Source organism: Crocuta crocuta, unplaced genomic scaffold (assembly GCF_008692635.1).
Source record: "Crocuta crocuta isolate KB4526 unplaced genomic scaffold, BGI_CrCroc_1.0 scaffold32, whole genome shotgun sequence".
NCBI classification, from domain to species: Eukaryota; Metazoa; Chordata; class Mammalia; order Carnivora; family Hyaenidae; genus Crocuta; species Crocuta crocuta.
Genome location: NW_027529424.1, coordinates 3,733,182 through 3,757,965, shown reverse-complemented (window position 1 = coordinate 3,757,965; position 24,784 = coordinate 3,733,182). Strand labels below are relative to the sequence as shown.

Sequence of the window (24,784 nt, the reverse complement as noted above, 5' to 3'; positions counted from 1 at the left end):
TGTTGAGGGTGGGTGGCCCAGCACAGGGTCTCAGAGCCTACAGGGGAGGATGGGGGATGGCATCTTCATGGATGAAGGGGCAGCGTGATGACAGATGAGTCACATGCAGTAGCAGTCAAAGCATTAAGGACAAAGGGAGCCAGCTTTGCCCCTGAGAAGGGGTGACCAAGACAGAGAGGAGAAAACCAGAACAAATCCCTTGGGGTCGGGCTGGAACTGGAGACACTGATGTACAGTCAACATTTTCAATCTACAGCAACAGAAGTACAAATAATCTGGATGTAAATCAATGTGTGTAGACACATGTTCATACACACATGTTTCTGTGTTCTGGCCACAACATCACAATGTCCGCGTTTCTGAATCCCACTGTGAAGGAAAAATGGTTCGCCACAGTCCTTAAGGAATGGAAGGTGGATGATTCAGGGGGGTCTGTGGTAGGGGACGGCCATCAGACAGGATGCAACCCCAACAGTGACAAGTGAGGCTACACCCCAGGAGAAGTGGGGAGGCAGAGGATGGAAAATTCCTAAGGGGAAAACAGGGGTAAAGGGCATTCCTGCTAGATAGCTCAACAGAATTCCTGCTGAAGGAGACTAGGGTGATAAGGTGTCCAGGTTGGGGATGAGGAATTTGATGGGATGGCAAGGGTCGTCAGAGCACGGGGTGGGGCAGTGATAAGCTGACTTAGCATGGTTCTTGCTCAAAGTGGATTCTGCAGGGACAGAGACAGAACCCAAGCTGGTCCCAGCAGAGCAGAGGGCTCAGAGGGGCCTAAGTGAAGTGGATCAAGGACAGTCTTTGTCACCATCCACGGCCTGCCAAAAAGACTTGGGGTTTTTTTTTAGAGGAGTGGCTGGTTCCAGAGCTTGGGACAGGAAACTGCAAGATCAGCCTAAAATGCATTTTTGCGCCAAAGAGCCCAGAGGCGCTCACAGAGTGATGGGGACACGTCAAAAGGACACAGAAGCCAGCTGGAAGGAGCTCCCATCAACCACATCAGGGACAATCTGATCATTAAGATAAATGATGATAATAATGAGTCATAGCCCACAGGATGGAATAGGAAACCACGAGTCCAAACATATGCCAATTCATTAATTATGTCAATTAGTTATAATCATAATTACAGTTAGGATTAATGAACTAATGATGAGTGCATGGATATTTAGATAGTTTCAAGGTAACTCCCCACAAAACACTGAATAATGACAAACAAAAACTGGCTTCACGTGAGAACATGGAAGACAGACAGACCCTAATCAAGGAACTAACGCTACATCGTGTTAGAACAAATAGGGACCATGTGCCGCCAGATAGGATGCGGCAAGAACACAGCCCTACGTCCGTGCTCTTCTGCCCCGAGGATCAGAACCCACATCCCAGTGCAAGGAAGCATGAGAACACTCACACCGAGGGCCATCTCATAAACACCAGGGTCTGCAGGACTCAAAAGCCCGGATACCATGAGAGCAGCTCAAGACAGAGGAGCATGTTACAGACTGAAGAGAGCTGATGGCTGAATGTGATTCTCTGCTGGGGAGGGGGGCGGAGTCAGAGTGGGCCAGGATGACTGGGTGGTAGGAATGGAGGGGACACAATTCCCGACTTGATGGGTGTGTCGTGGTCCCATAGCAGAATGTCCTTGTGTGTGGAGATCACGTGCCGAAATGTCCAGGGGTATATGGGGTATCATGTTAGCAGTTTATTTGCACATGGATCTGGACAAATATTTATGCCATGCTTCTGCAACTTTTCTGTAGAAGTTTGAGGTTCTTTCTAAATGAATCAGGCAGGGGGCACCTGGGTGGCTCGGTCAGGTAAGCGTCTGACTCTTGGTTTCAACTCAGGTCACTGTCTCATGGTTCATGGGGTCGAGCATCAAGTAGGGCTCTGTGCAGACAGTGCAGAGCCTGCTTGGGATTCTCTCTCTCTCCTCTTTCTCTGCCCCTCCCCTCCTTGCTCTCCCTCTCAAAATAAATAGACTTTAAAACACAGATAGGTAGGTAGGTAGGTAGGTAGGTAGGTAGGTAGATAGATAGATAGATAGATAGATAGATAGATAGATAGATAGATAGATAGATAGATAAATTAGTCTTCCATAAAATTACACTTCTCAGGTGCTTGGGTGGCTCAGTGGGTTAAGTGTCCAACTTTTGGTTTTGGCTCAGGTCGTGATCTCATGGTTTGTGGGGTTGAGCCCCATGTCAGTCTCATGCTGACAGCACAGAGCCTGCCTGGAATTCTCTCTCCCCACCTTCCCTCTCCTTCCTGGCTCACTCACCCTTTCTCAAAATAAATAAACATCTAAAAATTTTTTAAATAAAATTACAGTTCTCAGGGATGGCAGGGGGCTCAAGAGATCAGAGAGTCTGGACCCTTGTCTTGGAGCCTGGATGGCTTTTATTAACCCCATTTCACAGAAGAGATAGTTGAGGCAAGGCAGAAAGTGCAATGGGCCTTTGGGCTACTCAATTCATAAATGGGGCTGAAGGAGGGCATGGAGAAGTCAGACACAGAACAGCCCGGGCTGACCCCGCACCTTTTCACGAAGCACCCCTTCCCCTGTGACCCTGCATTATGCCATGGGGCCCTTTCCTGGTCAGGAAGTTTCTACACTGAAATCAGAAGAGGAAAAAGTAATGGATTTAAGTGTGGACTTGATGGTCGGGGCTAAACCCAGATGTCCGGAGCCCTTCCATCGTTCTTGAAGTTCTTCTCAAGAAGCAAAGCTGCCTCTGTGGCCCATTCAAGCCCTGGGCCCCCCCACGGGGGACAGGGGTCAGGTGGAGAAGGAATTCAAGAAAAGCCTTCTCCAGGAGAGAGGAAGCTATTGCTTATGAAAGGGACATTTGCTTTAGGGGAGACAAGGATGTTTATTTTAGTGGAGGTGTCCCTCAAAAGAGCTAATGTGAAGAGATAGAAGGGAAGGCCATGTGTTCAGGGGAAGGCAGTAGAGGACATGTGGCTGTCCCAGGGAGGTCGCCTGCGCTGCTCTGGCCCTTGATGGTGAGAGACAGTCTCGTCTCTGCCCCCTCTCACTACAGCATGGCGCAGACAGTGCTGGATGCCAAAAGGCCATGCTTGTCTTTTAAAATGAAACACAATAGGGGCACCAGGGTGGTTCAGTCAGTTAAGCATCCGACCAGCTCAGGTCATGATCTCATGATTCATGAGTTCAAGCCCTGTGTCCGGCTGGCTCTGTGCTGATAGCTCAGAGCCTATAGCCTGCTTGCGATTCGGTGTCTCCTTCTCTCTCATCTTTAAAAAAACCACAACCTGCCACAGACATGAATAGAAAAAGTCTTGCCAGGCTCCTGAGAGATAGACCTTGATGGCCAAGCCCAGTGGAGAGCAGCAGCTGTCAACTTCTATTTTTACATAGAACGAAACTAGCCCAGGGCCAGTCACTGTGTGAATGAAACAGAACCAGGTCTGGTCCCATGTTTCTAGAAACACTGACCAGTCAGCTTGCCTGAAAATGGCCACAGGCTTGCAGAGAAGGAGGCTGCCCAGAACAGTCTTCCCTTCTGTTTTCCTATAAACTCGTTTGATCCCAGGCTGATGAGGTCGGGCGTGTGTGGAGCCCTTCCAGCATGGTGTTTCATGCACATGAGGAATTACAAAACCATCACACCCAAAAGACACTTGGAGAGCCTTTGAGCTTCATTAGTAGAACATCAACTTGTCAGGGTGCCTGGGTGGCTCAGTGTATGAAGCAAGTGTCCGACTTTGGCTCAGGTCATGGTCTCGCAGTTGTGGGTTCAAGCCCCGCATCGGGCTCTGCACTGACAGCTCAGAAACTGGAGCCTCCTTCAGATTCTGTGTCTCCCTCTCTCTGTGTCCCTCTCCTGCTCATGCTCAGTCTCTCTCTCTCAAAAATAAACATTAAAAAAATAAAGGTAATCAACTTGCCTGCTATAACAAAGAGACCCAAATAATACTGGTTTTTAGAAATCTGTACCTGTTTATGTGCAAGTTCAAATGAGCAGACAGAGCTGCTAGTGTGGCAGCCACATATCCATTAGGACCCAGGACCTTTCACTCCTTGCTCTGCCATCCTCACCATGTGCTTCCATCTTGTGGCCCAAAATCGCTGCGCTAGTTCCTGCCATCGTGTTTGCATTCCAGCCATGAGGAAGGTGGCATGGCAAAGGCAAGGGCGTACCACTTCCTTTTCAAGGACATGACCCAGAATTTGCACACACCTCACTCCCACGCACATGCAGTTGCCAGAACTTTGTCACGTGGTCCCAGCCAGCTAAAGGCGAGGCTGGGAATGGAGCAACTCTAGCGCCAGCTACAATGTAATACTAATAGTATATGATGCAATACAGTGCTATGTAATAAGTGCATGTGGGGCACTGGCCAGCGATTCAGCCACACAGGGGTAATGCATTTCAGCAGCTCAGAACTAACAGAGAAGTCTTTTTCTCCAGCGTGCACACTTTCAGCCCCAGGCTGGACCCAATTTTCTCTGCTCAAAAGTACACGCTGGATCAGAGCCAGGCTAGCCCAGTGTGTGCGCCTCGCCTCTCTCAGGAATCCGTGCTAACATTCCACACGCTCCCTCTTGTCTAGTTCACATTCTTTGTGCTTTGGGCTCAGCCTGGGCCCCCTGCTCTGTCATCAGGGGGAAGCTGCCGGGCACCTCCTTTCTGCACATCAAGACTTCACCTGCCTCCATCTGGCCAGGGAGAGGTGACACCCACACCCCCCCGCCGGAAGAACGAAGCCTCCCTTGGCCAAGGGTGACTGTTCAAGCTCATCAACAAGCCCCCATGGAGCCTGAGCTGCGGGCAGCAGCCCAAGCCAACCTGCCAGCACACAGGGAAAGGTAAAAACCACCCTCACCCACATGCGTGTTGAGCGCCAGCGGCAGATGCCCAAAGAACAGTAGGGATCCCTGTCCTCAGAGGCCAGGCTGACGTACCAGCTACACACGTGCATCCCTGCATCTCTTATTCACCTGAACCATTTTGGAGCATCGTTCCCTATGGAGGGAGGCACCGTGCGGCCTCAGGCACTGGGCTTCCAGGACAGCTGCAGCGGAGTGCAAAGATACGGGAACTCAGAGCCCTGGAGGGCAGTGCAGCGTGGTGGGGAAATCCACACGCTTTGGGGTCAGAATTTCTAGATTCTGGTCCTGGCTCCAATGTTTAATACCTTGGGACCATGAGTAAGTTATCTGGTGACTCTATGTCATTTTCCCATGTGTAAGGCGGAGATCATTGTGCCTATGTGGTGAGGTTGGGGAGTAATAAATGGGTCACACACACTGGTGCCTGGCTGGTAATAAGCCCTTGATGAGCATCAACAGCTACTATTCCCTAATCTCTTGGAGCCTCTGTTTCCTCCTGCACATAAACGAGGAAACGATTTCTACAGTCCGCATAGGACATCGAGTGTGAAAACGTCTTTTGTCTATAGAAGGTTTTCTCTGTATACATCTTCCTTCTTTGCTTTCTGGAATCTGGCTTCTCTATACATAGGAGGGGGAAACGATTATCCCCGCCCAGGCAGGGCGCCCCAGTGAATGCTGGGACCAATGGTCTGGGAGTCCTTTTTGGCATCACGAGAAATGTCTTCAGCATCAGGTCTGGAGCCCACGGGTGCTGAGGGGCTGCTGCGGGGAGGCACACTGGGATGCCAGGGGACCGAGGGAGGAAAGAGGAAGGTTTCCAAAGGATGATGCTAGTTCCAGGAAGAGACCCCCATGAGAAGTGAGACAGGATGGAATCCTTAACAAAACAATCCACTTCATTTATTTATTCACCTGTCTCACCATAAACGCAACTAACCTCATTCTTCCAACAGACATTTACTAATTATAATGCTGGAGGTCTCGAGAGCAGAAGTCATCAGAGAGCAAAGATAAGCTTTTGGAATTAGAAGCAGATACTGTCAAAAGTCAGTCCCTGTGGCTTTGACTTTGAGACGGCTAGACGCTAGGGAACTTCTAAAGGGAGGCGTGTTGGGTGTGTGCAGAACAAATACAGGGTCCTGGTTTCCTCCTAATGGCCTTGATTACAGCTTCCTGACTCCCCATCCAGGTCCTGTTCAGCCTGCCTGGTGGTGGCCCGTCCCTCCCGGTTTCCAGGCATCTGTCCTTGTTCTTTAATATTCTCAACCGTGTCCCTGAGTGCTCTGTGTGGTTTCATTTTGTCCTTGCAGCCTGTGCTCTCTCCCAGGTTTTCATGAAAGGTTTTCCCCTACGATTCTGCAGAGTTTTACAGCTGGTTTGGTCATGTTTGCACTTCTTAAAACTTATAAGCCTTTAAGTAAACACATGCTCAGAAAAGCAGAACATTCTTGTGAATTCCCTTTAAGCTCTGTGTTAGGTTCGGAATGGGTAACATGGGTTAACGCTGACAGAAAAGTCTAACCTTAATCTCAAAAATATTCTGTAAGGGCTGGGGAAAGAAGAGTCCTGTATACCAGTGGTATACCGAGTATCCCCAGGGAGTCACGATCCCAGTTTCAAAAGCCCAGGAGAAAGGTCATGCCACGTCTGTTAAAAAGACAGAGAAAGGCAAATGGCAGAGCACTGAAATGCTGCCAGTCATTTACACTATAGTCTAAATGCTATAGTCTAAAGTCCACGTTTCTGAAGAAGTTTTCATGTAAGGAGAGGGGAGAAAGAAAGAGGACCAGGGTGGGAAGGGACAGTGAAAGGGGTGGAGAAGGAGGGAAGCCAGGATTAGCAAAGTCAGCCTTTACCTCTTTGCATCTGGGCCAGCCCTGACCCTCTGATGTCACTGAACAGGCATTTGTAGCATGTGTTACACACCTGCTGGCCCCAGATCATTCCATTCTGAGGTTCCTTGCCAAGAGAGGGCTGTGTGAAAGCCCCAGGGAGACCAAGACCTGGCTGGGACCTGGTTGGGAGTTCAGGCCACTATAATTATCAACCTGGGAGGATCCCTTCATCTCCTCATTCAGCTCCTCATTTAGTCTCAGCTCCTGGGCCTCCTGGGCCCCACCGGTAAAGAGGAGGAGGCCCGAAGGTGACTTACAGGCCAGGTCAGAAATGACATCATGCCTCCTCCATGGCCCCCTCCCTTAACCCCCCCCCCCTTCCCAGGCCCCAGAGGATGGGTTGCTGGAAATGTCTTCACTTCTGGTTGCTGCACTGGCTGCCGGCTGCATATCCAGCTGCATATCCCTAGGGGTGGGAGGTGGGGGGAAGGTAATGGGGTTGAGCTGGCTCATTGGGGTTAGCGGGGTTAGCGCAGCCTGTCCAGTGAGTCCCGGGCCCCAGGAGCCCTTTCAGTTTAGGATACCTTTGGACCTGTTGGGTCTTACTAATGCCCCTGGGCCTCGGTGTGCTAAGGAGTCAGCACAAAGTCTATTATTCAAGCCAACTCTGTCATTTAGGGCCAACAAAACCCCTCTGAGGTAACGCTGTTTCAAAGCCAAGTGCCCAAGGCTTAATCTGACAAGGCCCTGAGGACGCCCTCATGTCCCAGTGAACAGTTCCTCGCAGTTCTGCTGCAGCACACGTCCTGGACTCAGTACTGACCCCCATCTGGTCACTTATGACCGACGGGCCACAGGGGCACACAGGCTGTGCCCGGTACTGTGCTCGGGGCTGAATCTGGGTCACCGTAACTCCTCCTTATGACGAACTTGTGAAGTAGCTTCCTTTACTATTTCCACCAAAGGATGAGGAAGCTGAAGGTTAGAGAGGCCAGGGCCCAAGGTCACAGGGCCAGCAAGTGACCAGAGACTGGGCACCACACCAGCCGTCTGACGCCAGCCGCCCTGCTCCACCCGGCGGCCTGTGGGTGGATGAGATCCTTCCAGGGAACACAAAAGGCTGGTGAGGCTACATCCACATGTCTGAGGTCGGACAGCTGGGTCTGGGGCACTGTCCAAATATCCTGTCCAGCCAGCTAAGATGCTGGTCAAGGTCATTCAAGAGCTCTTCATTAGAGGTTCCGCTCTCCACCCCTGCAGCCCTGAGATCTAAGTCTCACCCACACTTGCAGGGGCAAAGGCCCGAAGAACCCGCCCCCACCCCGAGTTAAGGAGGCGAGCACTAAGAATGGAAACCGATTCTGCCACATCAGCAGGAAGCAGGGCCTTCCTCAGCAGAGGCCATTCCAGACTTGAAATGCACTCATTTCTTTAGAAAACCAAACACTGTGGAGTGAGGGCTGAGTGCTCACTGACCACATTTCCCAAATCCCCAGTCTCCCCCCGGAGCTTCCTCTAGGGACCGTGGGGCCAAGAGCCTAAAATTGGTACTGAACCAAAACCTGGGTCCTGTGGCCTCTGGACATTCCACGTCCTTCTTTCGCCCACACACCTCTGCTCACCCAGCAAGGGAGAGCGTGGCCACAAGAAACAGAGTAAACGGCCAGCCTGGAGGGCCCTCCGCCGGCCCAGCGGGGTGGGTGACAAAGCACTGGCACCGTTGTGGAGAGGGGCTGGAGAGGGGCCGAGCATGGGGCCCCACAGGCTCCCAGAGAAGGAATTCGTGTTCTGTAAAGTCTTCTGTGGGGCACCTGAGGGGCTCAGTCAGCTGAACATCCGACTTCAGCTCAGGTCATGATCTCACGGTTTGTGAGTCTGAGCCCCAGGTCAAGCTGTCTGCTGTGAGCACAGAGCCCACTTGGGAATCTATGTCTCCCTCTCTCTCTGTCCCTCCCCTGCTCGTGCTCTCTCTCTCTCCCTCTCAAAAATAAACAAACATAAAAAAAAAAAAAAGAGAGAGTCTTCTGGAAACTCTTTATAAAGCGAGGATGTTATTTATGTTAGCCGCGGCCGCGTAGGCTTGGGGGCCTCTTCCTTTCTTCCCTGGTCTTCTGAAGACAGGACAATAGCTTCCTGGCACTGAGCACAGCTCACGATCTAAGAAGAGACAGGGTCATCAAAGACCATGTTCTCCCCCTGCAAACTGGCAGTGACCTTGCTCAGAATGCCAATCGCTCACGTCACTCGACAAGGCAGGTCTCAGAATCTTCCTACTTTCCTAAAAATGGCATTTGTGTTCCTGAGAGGGATTGTGCAAATTCATCTTTCAATGAAAACATCAGTTTAAAAAAAAAAAAAAAATCTGTGCTCGCTTCAGCAGCACATATACTAAAATTGGAACAATACAGAGAAGATTAGCATGGCCCCTGTGNACATAAGAGGGGCGCCTGGGTGGCTCAGTTGGTTAAGCGTCCAACTTCGGCTCAGGTCATGATCTCACGGTTTGTGGGTTCGCTGTGCTAACAGCTAGCTCAGAGCCTGGAGTCTGTCTTTGGATTCTGTATCTCCCTCTCTCTCTGACCCTCCCCTGCTCAAACTGTCTCTCTCTCTCTCTCAAGAGTAAATAAAACACATTTTAAAAAAATGAAAATAAAAGCAAAAAAATATTTTTTTTAAATCTTTTGGGCCTGGGTCAGTGCAGAACTTTGCTGTCAGTGGTGTGTTGTGAGGTGACACAGAGAGAGAGAGAGAGAGAGAGAGGGAGAGAGAGAGGGAGAGAGGGAACATGGAAGTCACAGCTGCCACACCTCTCCGCAGAGTGCGGGGTAGACAGAGGAAGGATGCCTGCAGCGGAGCTGGGCCCTCTTAGCTGGGGCGGCCACAGCCCTCCCTGCCCACCCCCAGCCCCAGCCCTGCACCCCGCCCCACTGCCAGCTGCCCACAGCCTCACCTGCCGGCTCCGACCTGACCTTGTCCACCCTAACATCAGCTCCCATCTGCAAACACAAACGGGGCGACTTATCTGCATTGCCTAACCCAGGTAAACAGCCCTGCGCAGGCCTGGTCCCTGCCCTCACCCCCAGGGTCGGGCTGCTGGGCCAAAGGTATGCTCGGGGAGATTTTTTTCGGCGACTGTTTCCTCCTGGCAAGACTTCTGGATTCGGGAAGTTTCGGTGGAATAGTTTCCTAATCAGCATTGAAACCTAAGTCTACAAGGATCTTCACAGTTACGAACTCCATTTCCTTGCCCTTTGCCAAACTTTCTCCCATTTTCTGAGGAAAAACAAAAAACAAAAAGCCTATAATTGCCATTGGACACACTTGGCGGTGACTCAGAACTTTTTTGAACAAGAAGCCATCCTGAGGTCACTCAACCCTTCGGCTTTGGGGTGGGCCTGCTCCCTCTGCTCTTCTGTCTCATGTACACAAGAATTGCCAGTCAAGGGCATGCTTATGGCAGGTCTCTGGCCACATCAGCTAGAAGATGCTGTCCTTTCCTCCACACGCCTAGGAGATGTCAAGCCTGACTTCCTGTTCCGGCTGTTGACGCTAGCTAGCTGCGTGACTCTTAGCAAACCGCTCACCCTCTATGAGCCTCAGGTTCCTCATCAATAAAATAAGGGGATTGGACTATAGGGCCTCTTAAGCCATTTTATGGACTGAATTATGTCCTTTCCCAAATTTATATGTTGAGTCCCTGACTCTCAATGGGACTGTATTTGGAGAGAGGGGCTCTCGGCGCCTCTGAGGTTAAATGAGGTTGTAAGGGTGGGGCCCTAATCCGCTAGGGCTGGCGTCCTTATATGAAAAAGACACCAGAGAGCATGGTCGCTGGCTTTCTCCTGCAAATGGCAGAGGAAAGACCACGTGAGGACACAGTGGGAAAGCAGCCTTCTGCATGCCAAGCAGAGGACTCGCCAGGGCCCAGCTCTGCTGATCCCCACAGACCTCGGTGTCCGGGACTGTGAGGACTTCGTGTCCGTGGGACTTGGCTGTGGCAGACCAGGCCGACAGGCTCTTCTCCCTCCGTCCTCCTGAGTCTCTAACTGGATCTGTTTGTGCCACAGACTTTGCCTGGAGCAAAACCTGGGTCAGCTCTGTTCTTGCTCCCACTTTTGTCAGATGTTATGATGGCCAGACCCTGGGTGGTGGTGGGGGGGACCAGCAACCCTCCCCCCCCAACCCGGGCTCTCCAAATACTCTTAGCAGGGGCTCTGTTTCTGATACCCTCTCTGGCAGGGAGTGTCTGCTTCTGCAGATACTTGTAGGTCTAGATCATTTGCCATCCTTCACTGGCCCCCACACACCACCCCAATCTTTTCAATGGCAAAGGGCCCCTGACCCAGAGCCCATGAGGAGCTGAAGTCACAGGGGACCAGGAGGAGAGGGAGAGAGAAGAGAGGGTGTGTGTGTGTGTTGTGTGCATGTGTGTCCCTGCTGTTTGTGACCAGGGACCCAACTACACCTCTTGAGCCCTTGTCAACTCAAACGCCCAGCAGTTACCACACAGCACGCACTAGCTGACTTTTGCTCAGGCAGCACCCTCTAACCTTTATCTAAGTAGCTCCCCCGGCTCTGGAAAAGCTCTCAAGAGTCCCCTCCTCCAGGAAGCCTCTTGCCCACCCCCTTCTTCTGGGCTCACATAGAACCTGCACACATAATATGGGTTCATCAAGCCCACTGGCTCTGGGATCCATAGAAAGCCTGGGTCGTCTTCATCCTCCCCCAGGGTCCGGAGCATAATAGGCATCTGACAAATGTTAGTGAGTGGGTGGCAGGCAGATAGATGATGGATGGATGGGTGAGTGAATGAGTGGGTGGGNGTGGACAGAGGGTGGGTGAATGGGTGGGTGGGGTGAAGGATGGATGAACAGAAAATCACTTGGCCTCTAGCTGCCCTCCTTTGTCTTTCCACTGGGTGATTTGCAGGCAAATCTTCCTAATGTCTGGACTGGCTCCCTTCATGACCCAAATACCTTCAGAAGTTGTGTGCTGCCTGCCAAACACAGCTCAAACTCCTCAGGCTAAAATCTGGCCCCTACCCACTTGTCTACTTCTGTTCTTCTCTGCCAAATCGTATCAGATGTTCTCCACACCCTTGCGACTCGGAGCCACCCTCTGACCTGCAGCATAGACTTCATCTGGAGCTTGTCAGAACTCTCAGTCCCTATCCAAGACCAGCTGAGTCAGAATCTGCATTTTAACAAGATCTTGAGTCACGCCTACATGGAAGTTCGATAATCACTAGTCTAGGCTGTCCCCGAAGCTCCTGCCAGACATCTGTCAAAATCCTGTGCATCTTTTAAGGCTCCTGTACCTCCCCTACATGGAACTCCCCTGATCACACTTACTCTAGCCCACCCCCTACACACACANTGCATTTTAACAAGATCTTGAGTCACGCCTACATGGAAGTTCGATAATCACTAGTCTAGGCTGTCCCCGAAGCTCCTGCCAGACATCTGTCAAAATCCTGTGCATCTTTTAAGGCTCCTGTACCTCCCCTACATGGAACTCCCCTGATCACACTTACTCTAGCCCCCCCCCCACACACACACACACACACACACACACACACACACACACACACACAGTTTCCCTTCTCAGAATGACCATCGAAGTTGGTTTATGCCTCTCTGGTCTCAGAGCTCATGTTGTTCCTGAGTATTTGAGACTTATGTCTCTGTTGTAAATTATAAACATCTGGTGAATAAGGATCTTGTTAGTCTATTTCATCCCATACCATGTCTCAAAAGAGCGTTGTACCTAGCCGGTGCTGGACAAATGCATTCAATAAATGAAGGGATTATTGGAGGAAGGAACAAACGAAGGTCAGTTTCCTACTAGAGGGAGGAGGCCCACGGTCCCTACTGGTGGCTGCTGGCCCAGGCACCCCAGGACAAGAGTTGCATGTGCTGGCTCCTGGCCTTCTTCCCTGCAACAGTAGGAGTATCTCAGTTTGCCCATTCACCCCAAGTCTGCCCCACACCGTGGAGTGATGGGGAATGAGACGTGCACTGTGGTAGCACAGGACCCTCTGGGGCTGTCTGGTTGTCTCATCCATGGGTCTGGTGGGAAGGGGCAGCTCTGCCATGCCTGCAGCAACATCAGCAGTCCCGCGTCCAACCTGTTCAGCGACCAGCTTCGGTACTGGACGGTCAGGACAAACTCGGACTTCCTGATCTGGGTGAACTCATCTGCCCAACTCATCTCCTTTGGTCAGTATATGGTTTTCTTTCTTTTTCTTTTTTTTTAATACTTTTTAAAATTTATTTCTAGGAGAGAGAGACAGCGTGAGCAGGGGAGGGTCAGAGCAAGAGAGGGAGACACAGACTCCGAAACAGGCTCCAGGCTCTGAGCTGGCAGTCAGCACAGAGCCCGACGCAGGGCTCGAACCCACGAACCGCAAGATCATGACCTAAGCGAAAGTCGGACGCTTAACCGACTAAGCCACCCAGGCGCCCCAGTATATGGTTTTCTATGCATTATTACTGCTGGTGAAAAACAGAATGATTTCTCCTAAGATCAGGAGCAAGGTGAGGATGTCCATTTCCAATTCTCCTGATTATTATACTAGAGATGCTAGCCAGTGTCACTGGGTAAGAAAGGGAGAATAAAGACACCCAGACTGGAAAGCAACAAGTAACACTGAATTTGCAGGATGACATAATCCTGTATGATGAAAATCCTAAAACAATCCACAGAACAACCACGAGAGCTAATTACAGGCTCAGACAATGTCAAAGGGACACAAGACCAATGTAAAAAAAAAAAAAAAAATCAACTGCATGTCTAGGTATTAACAATGAACAATCTGAAAATGAAATTAAAATAGTTCCATTCACAATAGCTCAAAAATAAACACAATTCCTATCAAAATCTCGGCAAAATAGATGAGCTAAAACAATCTTGACAAAGAAGAATCAAGTTGGATGCACTACTCTACCTGATATCAAGGCGTATTTGGAGCTATTATAATCAAGACAGTGTGGTATTTGCAGAGGGATAGACACAAGCATCAATGGAAGAAAACAAAGAAACAAAAAATAGACTCACACAGTATGTTCTGTGTGTGTGTGTGTGTGTGTGTGTGTGTGTGTTTTCTGACAAAGATGGCAAGGCAGTCCAATGGAAGAATGATAACTCTTCAACAAATGGCATGGAATAATTAACATCCAAAGGCAAAAATATCCTCACCCTAAACCTCACCTCTTATACCAAAGTAAACTCAAAATGGATCACAGATTTACATATAAAAGGTAAAACCATAAAGCTTTTAGGAAAGAAGGATGGCAGAAAATCTTGGAGACCTGGGGCTGGGCAAAGAATGGAGTTCTTGGACACAAAATAATTTATGAGAAGAAAAAGGTTAAGTTGAGCTTCATTAAAATTGAAAAACTTTTGCTGAGCAAAAACCCCATTAGGAAGATGAAAGACAAGCTATGAATTGGCCAAAAATAAAAATAAAAAAATCTGAAGACTGGGTATCTGACTTGTATCCAGAATCTATACAAAGAATTCTTGAAACTCAAAAACACAAATGCAGAGGAAACACCAATGCAAGGCTGCTCATGAACAATTAGAGAGGCCAAGACATGAACAGACATTTTACCAAAGAGGAGATATGATTAGCAAGCAGTCACAAAGAAGGATGTTTAACATCATTAGCCATTGGGGGAAATATAAATTAAAACTGAGGTGATACCACTACACACCTATAACAGAAACTAAAATAAAATTAGCAGTGGTTAAGACCAAATGTCGGCAACAATGTGGAGAAACTGGATCTCTCCTACATTGCTGGTGCAGTCACTCTGGAAAATAGCTTGGCACTTGTTTCTTATGAAGCCAAACATTCCTTTACCATATGATTCATTCAGCAAGTGCATTCTTGGGCATCTGTCTCAGAGAAATGAAAACTTACATTCATACAAAAACCTGTACATACACTAAATTGTACACTCGAAAATAGTCAAAATGGTAAACTGTGTATATTTTACCACAAGAAGAAAAGAACCTGTACACAAATATTCATAGCAGTTTTATTTAGAATAGCCCAAACCTGGGAGCAACCTAAAGGTCCTTGAGTGGGTAAACGGCTAAAAAAAACCTATGATACATCCATTCAACAGGATACTGCTCAGCAATAAAAAAAGAATAAACTACTGACACAGCACCAACTTAGATGGATTTCTAGGGCATCATAGGTCCATACTAGTATGATTCATTTTTTAATGTTTATTTCTAGGGCATCATAGGTCTATACTAGTATGATTCATTTTTTAATGTTTATTTATTTTTGAGAGAGAGAGAAAGAGAGACAGAGTGCGAGCGAGGGAGGAGCAGAGAGAGAGGGAGACAGAATCTGAAGCAGATTCCAGCCTCTGAGCTGTCAGCATAGAGCCTGACATGGGGCTTGAACCCATGAACCACAAGATCATGACCTGAGCCAAAGTTAGACACTTAACCAGACTGAGCCACCCAGGTGCCCCCCATACTAGTATGATTCTATTTATATCACATTTTCAAAATGGCAAAGCTATATAGAGATAAGACCACATTAGTACTTTCTAGGTGTGATGGGTAATGTTATGTGTCAACTTGACTGGGCTAAGGGATGCCCAGATTGCTGGCAGATGTTATTTCTGGGTCTGTGTGTAAGAGGTTTTCTGGAAGAGATAAGTATTTGAATTGACTGCGTAAAGAATATCGCCCTTCCCAAGGTCAGTAGGCATCATCCAATTCGTTGAGAGACTGAATAGAGCAACAGGTGGAGGAAAGGCAAATTTGCTTTTTTTTTTTTTTTTTTTTGCTAGACCTGGGACATCCAACCTCTCTTGCCCTCAGACACAAGGGTTTGTGGATCTTGGGCTATTAGAATCAGACTGAATTACACCTGGCCTGCTTCTCCAGCTGGCAGACGCAAGTTGTGGGACTTCCTGGATTCCATTAACTGCATAAACCAATTCCTGTAATAAACATCTTCATATATGTCTGTATGTATCCTACTGGCTCTGTTTCGCTGGAGAACTCTAATGCCTGTGACAGGGAGTCGCATGTCAAAGCTCCTCTGTGGCGATGTGACAGTTCTCTCTCTTGACTGCGGTGGGCTTACGTGAATCAGTACATGGAATCACATCATATAGAATCACACACGCAAATGCATATGTTAAAACTAGTGGAAACTGAACAAAGTCTGTAGTCTAGTTATCAGTTTGGAACTAATAATGTCAGTCTCCTGGTTGTGATATTGTGCTATTGTCACAGAAGATCCCACCACTGGCAGAAGCTGGATGAAGGACTGTGCTCTTTCTGCAGCCCCTTTTGAGTTTATAATTATTTCCAGCTACAAAGTTTTCAAAAAGTAAAAGGAAACATTAGGGGGTTTGTATGTATTTTGGATTTCCTCCCCAGCAACACCGGAGGGTTGCCCACCTGTCACACGTTTTATCTCCATATTTGTTTTCAAACAAAAAAAAATTTTTTTTTATAGTTTTACTTATTTTTGAGACAGAGAGAGACAGAGCATGAGCAGGGGAGGGGCAGAGAGAGAGAGGGAGACACAGAATCTGAAACAGGCTCCAGGCTCTGAGCTGCCAGCACAGAAGCTGATGTGGGGCTCAAACCCACAAACTGAGAGATCATGATCTGAGCCAAAGTCGGACACTTAGCCAATTGAGTCACCCAGGCGCCCCGCCATATTTGTTTGCAGACTGGAGACAGCAGAAGCCAGGAGTGCCAGGGACCCGCGCAGAAATGCTGGTTGACTATGGAAGGGGCAGAGTCCCACAGAGCTGGCACTAGGACCCTAACACTCCTGCCATCCACGATCCTCTCTCCCAACGCTCTGAGTAAGCAGATGCCTTTCCTCCATGGGGGCTGTGTCAGCAGATGGCACCTTCTCCAGGCTCCTACTGCAGTGGCAGTGGAGAGAGAGGGAGGGGACACCAGGGTGGGTGTGGTTTGCCTGGTGCGCAAACTTTAGGAAGCCCAGGCCTTTGCTGCTGAGGCCCGGGGCCTCGGAGAGGGACACCAGCAGGTGCGGCTGGGAGACCTCCGGCATGATCCAGGTGTGCAATGACACTGCCAGCCTGTCTGCCTGTGATGTCTCCCGAGTCTCTCATGGACAATGCAAAGCAAACAGAAGTCAAATGAAAAGGAAAGGAAAATCCAGGTCACAGAACACGCACAGAGAGGGATCAGTTTGCAAGCAGCCCCGTTCTCGCTGGCCTGCAGAGCCCCGCAGGGAGCATTCCCTCACTCCTCAAGCCACAGGCTCGGGCCCAGGGGTCCCTAGAGGATAGGCAGGGCCTGAGCTCTCAGAGCTTCACATGGAGCAGTGGTTCTGGAGAAGAGGCTCCTGGTGCCTCCCTTCCCTTTTCCAGGACAGTATTATTTTAACTCTCTGGCCAAGACCTCTGCCTGCCCACCCACAGACTAGGAGGTCTCCAGAAACCAGGTCCATGTGGCAGTGGCCATTTTCTCTGGCAGCCCATGAAAACACTGGGTATGGGGCCCAGCCTCTGCAAACTAGTTGAGCAGACCAAGCAGGAGCCTCTGTGCAGCTCTCTTGCCCTGTGAACGATCCCCCTGGACACCTTGTGGTCTCTCCCTCTCAGCATCCCACCACCCAGCTGCTCATGTCAGGGACCCAACAGCTCCTCCCCACACCCTCCTAGCCCCCCGCCCCCAGCAGTCCCCTCAGCTGTCCTCAGGAAATACCTCTGAACTGGTTCCTTCTCCCCTCCATCATCCCCACTGTCTCCTGTCTGAGCTCCTGCCTCACAGGTCTCCCCAGTTCTACGTTAGCCCCTGTGATCTTGCTCTCCACTCAGCAGTGAGTGACCCATTAAAATCAGATCAAATCAGTGCTATCAAACCCAGAAGGCAATCCAAATTTCTCACGCTGGCTTACAAATCCTCTCTAATAACGGGCCCTGCCTCCCACTGATCTCCCCCTTAGTTCCTCAATGGGCCATACTCATCTTTTTCTCCGACCTCATCTGGAATGTGTTCCCCTGTCTCCAAGGGCCGATCCTTGTCATCTGGGTCTTGGCTGAGCCTGCTGTCTTTGCGGGGACGGCCCCTTCTCTACAGGGCCAATCTCAAGCAGCCGACCGGCCACACTGCCTTGGCCAGCACAGCACCCGGGTGACGGTGTGGTCTCAGAGAGCAGACCCCAGGAGGAATATATATAGCATGGAATGTTTATCAGGAAGGACTCCAGGTATCCACCACTGTGGAAGGGGGGCAGGGGGATGGGTAGGGAGCAAGTTGGCTGTGATGCAGGCCCAATGACACTCCCATGAGGAGCTCTGCTGCTGGAAAGGCCCTGGACTTATCCTGATTGGAGCCAAGGATGGCCAGGCCTTTGCACTCCTGCACTGACCAGCCTCTGCCTGTGGACCTCCCCAGGCCGCATCCAGCAACACCTGCAGCCGAGCCCATGACAGAAGGAGCGGACCGCCCAAGGTTCCCTGCTGGCAATGCTCCCAGTACAAGGCCTTCAGCCAAGGCGGTCCAAGCGGCCCTCACGGCTACTCTGATATTTTTCTTAATGGTTTTGATGACGTTATCTCTTCCTCCTAGAATGTAAGCTCCTTCGAAGCAGGATAGTGCCTTGTACATCCCTGTCACCGCAGCTTAGCCAGGTGTTGAAAGACTGCTTTACCTTCAATTTCAAAACACCCTAGGAAATTCAGAATTTGATTCTCATTGTACAAATGATTTCAATGGGGCTTAGGTTATGACACTTACCCAACAAGGGCGGGACTGGAATTCCAGCTGGCGTGGTCCAGCATCCCACCACCATACTGGGGGCACGGAAGGGGGCAGTGCGGTCGTTGGTCCCGGGCTGACGTGGAAGGGGACACCTTCTGAGTGCAGCTTTGATCAAGGTTATACATTTCTGAAGCATTTGGGCCATTCCTTACAATTCCTCATATTCTCAATGCTTCATCAATGGCCCCTGTGCACACAGAAGTTGTAGTAAACGTGGGCTCACAGATTTGAAAGCCAAGACCCAGATGCACTTGTGCCATACACGCAGGCGGGTAGTCAGACTGGTCAGACCAAGGAACAACTCCACTTTCTCTTTTCAAAATGCTTCCTGTTTCACCCCCCTTTACTTCTCATAGTCAATATCCATTCAAAGGAGCCCAGCAAAAACCCCATCTGAGTCTTGACATGACTTAAGTATTTTCCTGGCTCACCCTCTGTCTGCTGGAAAAGAAGTCACCACCAGCCTGTGGAGTTTCAAGCATCCCCACCTCTTTCAAAGTGCATCCAGCAATTTCGTCACTATGGCCCCCTGTCCATGATACGCCTTGGGAAAACACTGAGGGGGGGTTCGACCCAACAACCCAATACTGCCTGTGAATGTTGGGAGACTCAGAAGCTTCCATCACACTTTTGGAGACCTATGAACTAGGACCAGCATGGAGTTCTCCTTAGCATTCAAGTCAACCACCAACCCTCTGTTGTTGGGGAAGGAAGACACGAAATAACTGATGAGAAGAGGCTTGTGTCTGAATTTAAGTGGCCAGTATTCTCTGGGGAGACAGAGGCAGTATTTTTCTACTTGGTAAGAAAACGGGACTTAGTTCAGGCCACATTCACATGAAGGGTGGCATTCCCACTGCTTTTCAGGCACATCTTTCTGTGGGCAGTATAATTTGTCCAAAATCATGCTTTTCCTCTTAGCCACCCAGGTCTGAACTTAATATTCATTCTCTGCACACTTGAGGGGTTTATGAGTTCCTTAAGGGTTGAGTCTGTCCATCAACTTTGTATCCAACACTGCATCTGGCACACTAAAGCTGTGGTACTACTACTACCACCACCATCATTACTAGTTAACCTCTATTGAGCACCTACTACACACCAGCCACTGTGTGAAGACTCTCATGTCCATTAACCTATTATTTCCTCCTGTAACCCTGATGAGTTACCCCATTGTACAGATGAGAAAACTGAGGTCTAGAGCTTAAGGACTAACTAAGGTCATATAGGAAGGAAGCGTCAGAGATGGTGCTCCATACACAACTAAGGAGTGAGTAATCAGTGGTCAGCCTGGTGCCTTCACTGACCCTCTGGATAGAGCAGGCATTTCTTGCCTTTAGCCACTTCTGAAAATATGTTCCAGACCTGAGCACCTCCAAATCTCAAGTGTATACAGACGCACACAGCTCCTGGGAGACCGGGGGTGGGGGAGGGGAGACACATCAAACCCCTCTTAGATTACAAAATGTTTTACCTCTTAGATGACAAAGCAAACAGTTCACAGAACCAGAATAACATAAAAACACGAGTACTTGCACACACACATATACGCTCAACGAAACTTGAAATGCTTTTCTCAAAAACTGTAAAATTAGAACCACTTCCAAGGAAACAAACATTTGAGCCATGAACAATTTGTACCATTATTCCTCTAGAAAGAAGTAGATCTATTGAGATAACAGAAGGTGGTTGAATGTCCTTTGGATTTCCAAAGATTAAAAAAAATATTTAAATGAGAATGCCAAAAATGTGATTTTATTTACAGTATACTAAGTATCTTAAAATTTTGTTTTAAATGGATCCCACCCCCGTTTTGTTTTCATTCAAAGTAAGTCTACAGACAAGCCCCAGACTGAGAGCTGGACAGTTACACCTGCATACAGCTGTATACAAAGTAAAAGTAAAAGGGATGCTTTAATGAGAGGTTGTATAGATGAAATATTTGGAGTTCTTTAATAACCTTACAGCTGTGTGGGGAATCTCACATTTAAAATCTGAGAGAACCCCAATTTTGGGAAACTTAGTGTAGGAACTGGCCCTCCCCCAGATAATTCCTAAGGCTCCTGCAAGACCACCCATGACTTCGCAGGACCTGACCCTTGACCACAGCTCACTGGGCCAAGGTCAGATGCCTGTGCCAAACGGCGCCAGCAGTTCTGCATACACAGACTTGGTTGCAGGGTCCATCAGGTCGTCTCTGTAGCTACAGATATGACTCAGGAAATGTCAGCAGCCAAGTTCACAACGAATGCTATGAACTAAATCAGGACCCCTCCTCTGAATTTATAGGGTGAAGCACCAACCCCCAGTGTGACTGTTATTTGGAGGGGGACCTTTAGGGAGGTTACTAAGGTTAAATAAGGTCATAGGCTGGGGCCTTAATGTGATAGGAGTGGTGTTCTTACAAGAGCACGACACGACGGCGGCGGCGGGGGGCAGGGGGAGGGGGGCGGCGTGCACAGAAGAAAGGCCATGTGAGGACACTGTGAGAAGGCGGCCGGTTGCAAGCCAGGGAGAGATGCCTGGCCAGAACCTGACTGTGCTGGTACCTTGACCTTGGGCTTCCCACCCTCCACAGTGGTGGAGAATGAAGCCAAGGAGAAGAGAACATACATGTGAATTCTGACTGTATTTAGTTATGTCTCAATGCAGTAAACAATACTCTTGTGCTGGTTTCAAACTTAGGATCATTACAGTCACCTGTGAATTTAAGCAAATTCAAATTGGGTATGTTCCATTTGCAATTAAATAACACACTGGATAGCTGGAAGGTCATCCATAAACCTAAAAAACGTTAAAACCGTTTCAGAAGGGAACGCAAGATGTTTCATGTCTGCCTTTTATAAGAGGTTGTGTTGTTGTTGTTGTTTTTAGAACAATACGTCAGGTTTTCCATTATGAGTATTATGAAGATACTATATTCTATGATGGGAGTTATTAGGAAGTCTGAGGTCTACCTCTCTTAGCTATTGGCCTCATCACTCTGGGTCCATTCCTTCCTATAAGACAGTTATTTCTGCTGATTACAAAAATTCTGATACCACCAATGACTGACCGTACCACATTAAATGGTGTGAAGTCACTATACCTTTCAGGATGATTCACCATCTGTAGACTGCCCAGTACTGACATTCCACATATTCTATTTCTGTGTCTTGCATACGTGGTTGTTAGTTTTCTAGTCTTGCTCCTTCTCATTGCTTTGAGCTATTGCACGCTACCTAGGCCCTTCCTTCTGTCTGGCCACAGGGTCTATAGGGCTCATGTTTGTAATGACTCTGGAAGAGACAGAGCGGTTAAGGTGTAGGCGACTCTCACAGGAAAAGTACAGGGACTCACCTGGAAAGAACTTTTAGGCTGCAGAGAGCCTTTTTTGGCTCATGAGTCCCCAAAAAGCAATCAAAGGATCAAAATCTGACATCTGATTCATTAACATCTGTCTACCTTTGGTGGATCATAAGAGGAAAAAGGCCCAAAAGACTGACAAAGTTATGAGAATCCGTATGTTTCCCAAAATTCAGGATGCTTTCCTCTTTATTTGGTCCACTTTCTTTATGGTTCCCAAAACATGTTACACCTACTAGTGACCTTAGTCACTCTAGATCAAGGACTGAAGGTGAATTATCATGCCAGATCTTCAGATATTCTCTGCCCTGTTTATGATATACATTCGAAGTGCCCCTGGCTCCCTCTAATAATTTCACACTTAGAAAGAATAGGAAAATAACAAAACTCGTAAGCCATTTTCCCTGACAGAGAATCACAGGTAACGGCATACAGAACAATGATAAAGATGGCGATGAGGGTTGGAAAAATGGGTTAAGAGAATGGAGTTTTGAAACTTCCTTTTTTTTTTTTTTTTTTTAAGTTTATTTCTTTTCGAATTCTAATGACTCTCAGATTGTGGGTTGCGTAAGGCAGCCTTGAAATGAACACCTGGAAAGAAACTGAGAACAATGGTTCTTGGGACTCCTTCCCGAGTTGCTTAGAGGATTCTGTCAATCCCGCCTCACGCACACAGGTAAAATCATAAATGCTGCCTCGCGGTGGGCCAGGCTGTGTCACAACTTTTTCCATCCTAACCAGCTTCAAGCCTATTCTAACAATGCTTGATTCTATTCACGGGCTCCCTTTTGTACCGACCCAATGGTGAGCTGACTCAGGGAGCCAAGAAAACCATGCAAACAAAGGAGGCTGCATGGCCAGGCCAAAGAAAGTGACTCTGAAGCTGTTCCAGAAAGGACGCGGAGGATCTAAGCATTAATAAATCTCCAAAACCCACGCCAAATAAAGCGCGATCACGCCAAATCTAAATGACAACACTTTATTGCAGCATCGGCAAAGGTCAGATTTCTGAAGCTGGTGAAGATCGGGCAGCATTTCCATGTGAAATGTTACAACTTTACAAGTTTTGTTTCTTATTTAATTCTACATGCAGAAACTGAAACATGGTAAAAGAAAAAATGCAAAATAGCTAGAAAAAAAGATGTAATCAAGTTGTAGCATACAGATGTGCTCTTTAACTAAATTTACTATGCCTATCGGAAAGCAAACGAAAGACAACTATCCTAATAAATTAACAGATTGCCAGAAACAGACTAAGAACCCTCATTTCTTTTTTGTGGGGGGGCGGGGGGGGGGAAAACAAAACAAAACAAGAAACAAAACAAAAACAAACGCAAAATAAAAGCTCTACTGTTTCCATACTTTGTTTAGAGACAGAGGCTGTAAACCCATGGAGGTCAACAAAATCTTCTGATCCCCTTCTTGCTGTCCTTCGTCCATGTTCTGTGACATGCTGGCCGGCACGCTGTCTGTTTTCAATGATACTTACAATGGGCTCAACTCTCCCTTCTCAGGTTGCTGTCAGACTCTCCTAAGCCATCTGAACTCATGCTCTTTGTATACTAAAAGTCTTCACATTTTTCTTTTACCCTAATAGGCAATTTTGTATTACCGACTCTGATGGATAAAACTGATTTTTCTCCCTCATCCCTTGTTCCTCTTGAAACAAATTCCTAAACAAAAGCCTTCCTGGTGGATTATCTGGTATTTGGATATCTTTCATCATTTTGTTGTCCTGCATGTAAGGTTTACTAGAAGATTTTACTGCTTGCTCTATACTTTTCTACTGTAGTCCTGGAGCCCCCAAATGTATCTTCTTCCAACATGGGATGTTCAATTCAGAGACACTGTAACTCAAATCAAATTTAAAACTCAGGTTCATTTCCCCCATACCATTACCATCACAACCGTTTCTTCTCTGGCTCAGTCATCTCACTGACGCTCTTCTTGGTGTAGCTGCTCAGGAGTCAAGTTAACCATCTCATTTCTTGACTGCCATTCTCAAGAGAAGATTAACCCTCACGTGATTTCCATTACAAAAGGCCTTTCCGCCTTATCTGGAAGCGTCGGCTTGTTCCGGTGTTGGCAGAGGCTGCTGTTCCCGCCTCACGGCCCCAGCCTGTCCCAGGTTTAGATTCGCAACTCTCTAGACCGACATGCTGAGATGTGTCCACTGCTCTCATTCAATTGCTGGAGGACTCCACTATCCACAACATCAGATACAGGACCTAATGAAATGACACGTGCTGCTGGATCAACGTCTCCTGGAGGCACAAACAGGGCAACGTTAAAAAGAACTAGTACTGAGGGCAAACTTGCGGCAAGAAAAGGTGCCCTAAAAACCATCGACTGCTATTTACTGTTGTCTCCCAGGCAAATCAGTGCTTCTTAAATAGCATACAAGGAGCGCCTGGGTGGCTCAGTCGGTTGAGTGACAGGCTCTTGATTTCGGCTCAGGCTGTGAGATCAGCCTGGCATTGGGCTCTTTCCTGAGGGCAGAGACTGCTTGGGATTCTCTCTCTGCCCTCCCTCTTGCTTGCGCTCACGCACTCTCTCTCTCAAAATAAATGAAACTCCAAAAAAAAAAAAAAGCACACAAACTCCTATTGGACTAAGAAACAACAGGAACAGAGAGGCAGGCACTAAAAAGAGCAGTGCTGATGGTGATCAGATGGGTGGTCCTGGAATCCTGGAATCTTTCCTGTAACTACTTTCTAAGATGTTTAGGGTTTGTACAATGGTTGAACTGGGTCTCCCCACAAAAGTCACATGTTGAAGTCTACCGCCAGTACCTCAGGATACGGCCTTGTTCGGAAATGGTCAGTGCAGATGGAATTATTAGGATGAGGCCACACTGGAGTAGGAGAGGGCCCCAATCCAGTCTGACTGTGTCCTAAGGAGGGGGGACTGGGCACAAACACACAGAGAGGGAGAATGCCAGGTGAAGATGGAGGTGCTG

The 24,784-nt window shown here is 48.4% G+C and overlaps 1 protein-coding gene and 1 pseudogene across 3 annotated transcripts in view; one reads left to right on the top strand and one right to left on the bottom strand.

Annotated features, from left to right (window-relative positions):
* Nucleotides 1-9,063: 9,063 nt before the first annotated feature.
* On the top strand, nt 9,064-9,132 carry LOC144227040 (U6 spliceosomal RNA; annotated as a pseudogene).
* A 13,658-nt stretch (nt 9,133-22,790) lies between these two features.
* UPF2 (UPF2 regulator of nonsense mediated mRNA decay) overlaps nt 22,791-24,784 on the bottom strand; it is a 111,548-nt gene continuing 109,554 nt past the window's right edge. For 2 of the 3 annotated variants that reach the window (XM_077758514.1, XM_077758513.1), the window contains exon 22: nt 22,791-24,053. In XM_077758514.1, coding sequence (XP_077614640.1) covers nt 24,041-24,053 — 13 coding nt within the window. In that variant the 3' untranslated portion in view covers nt 22,791-24,040. Of the gene's footprint in view, nt 24,090-24,784 lie in introns of all 3 variants that reach the window. The other variant, XM_077758515.1, reaches the window with a different exon arrangement.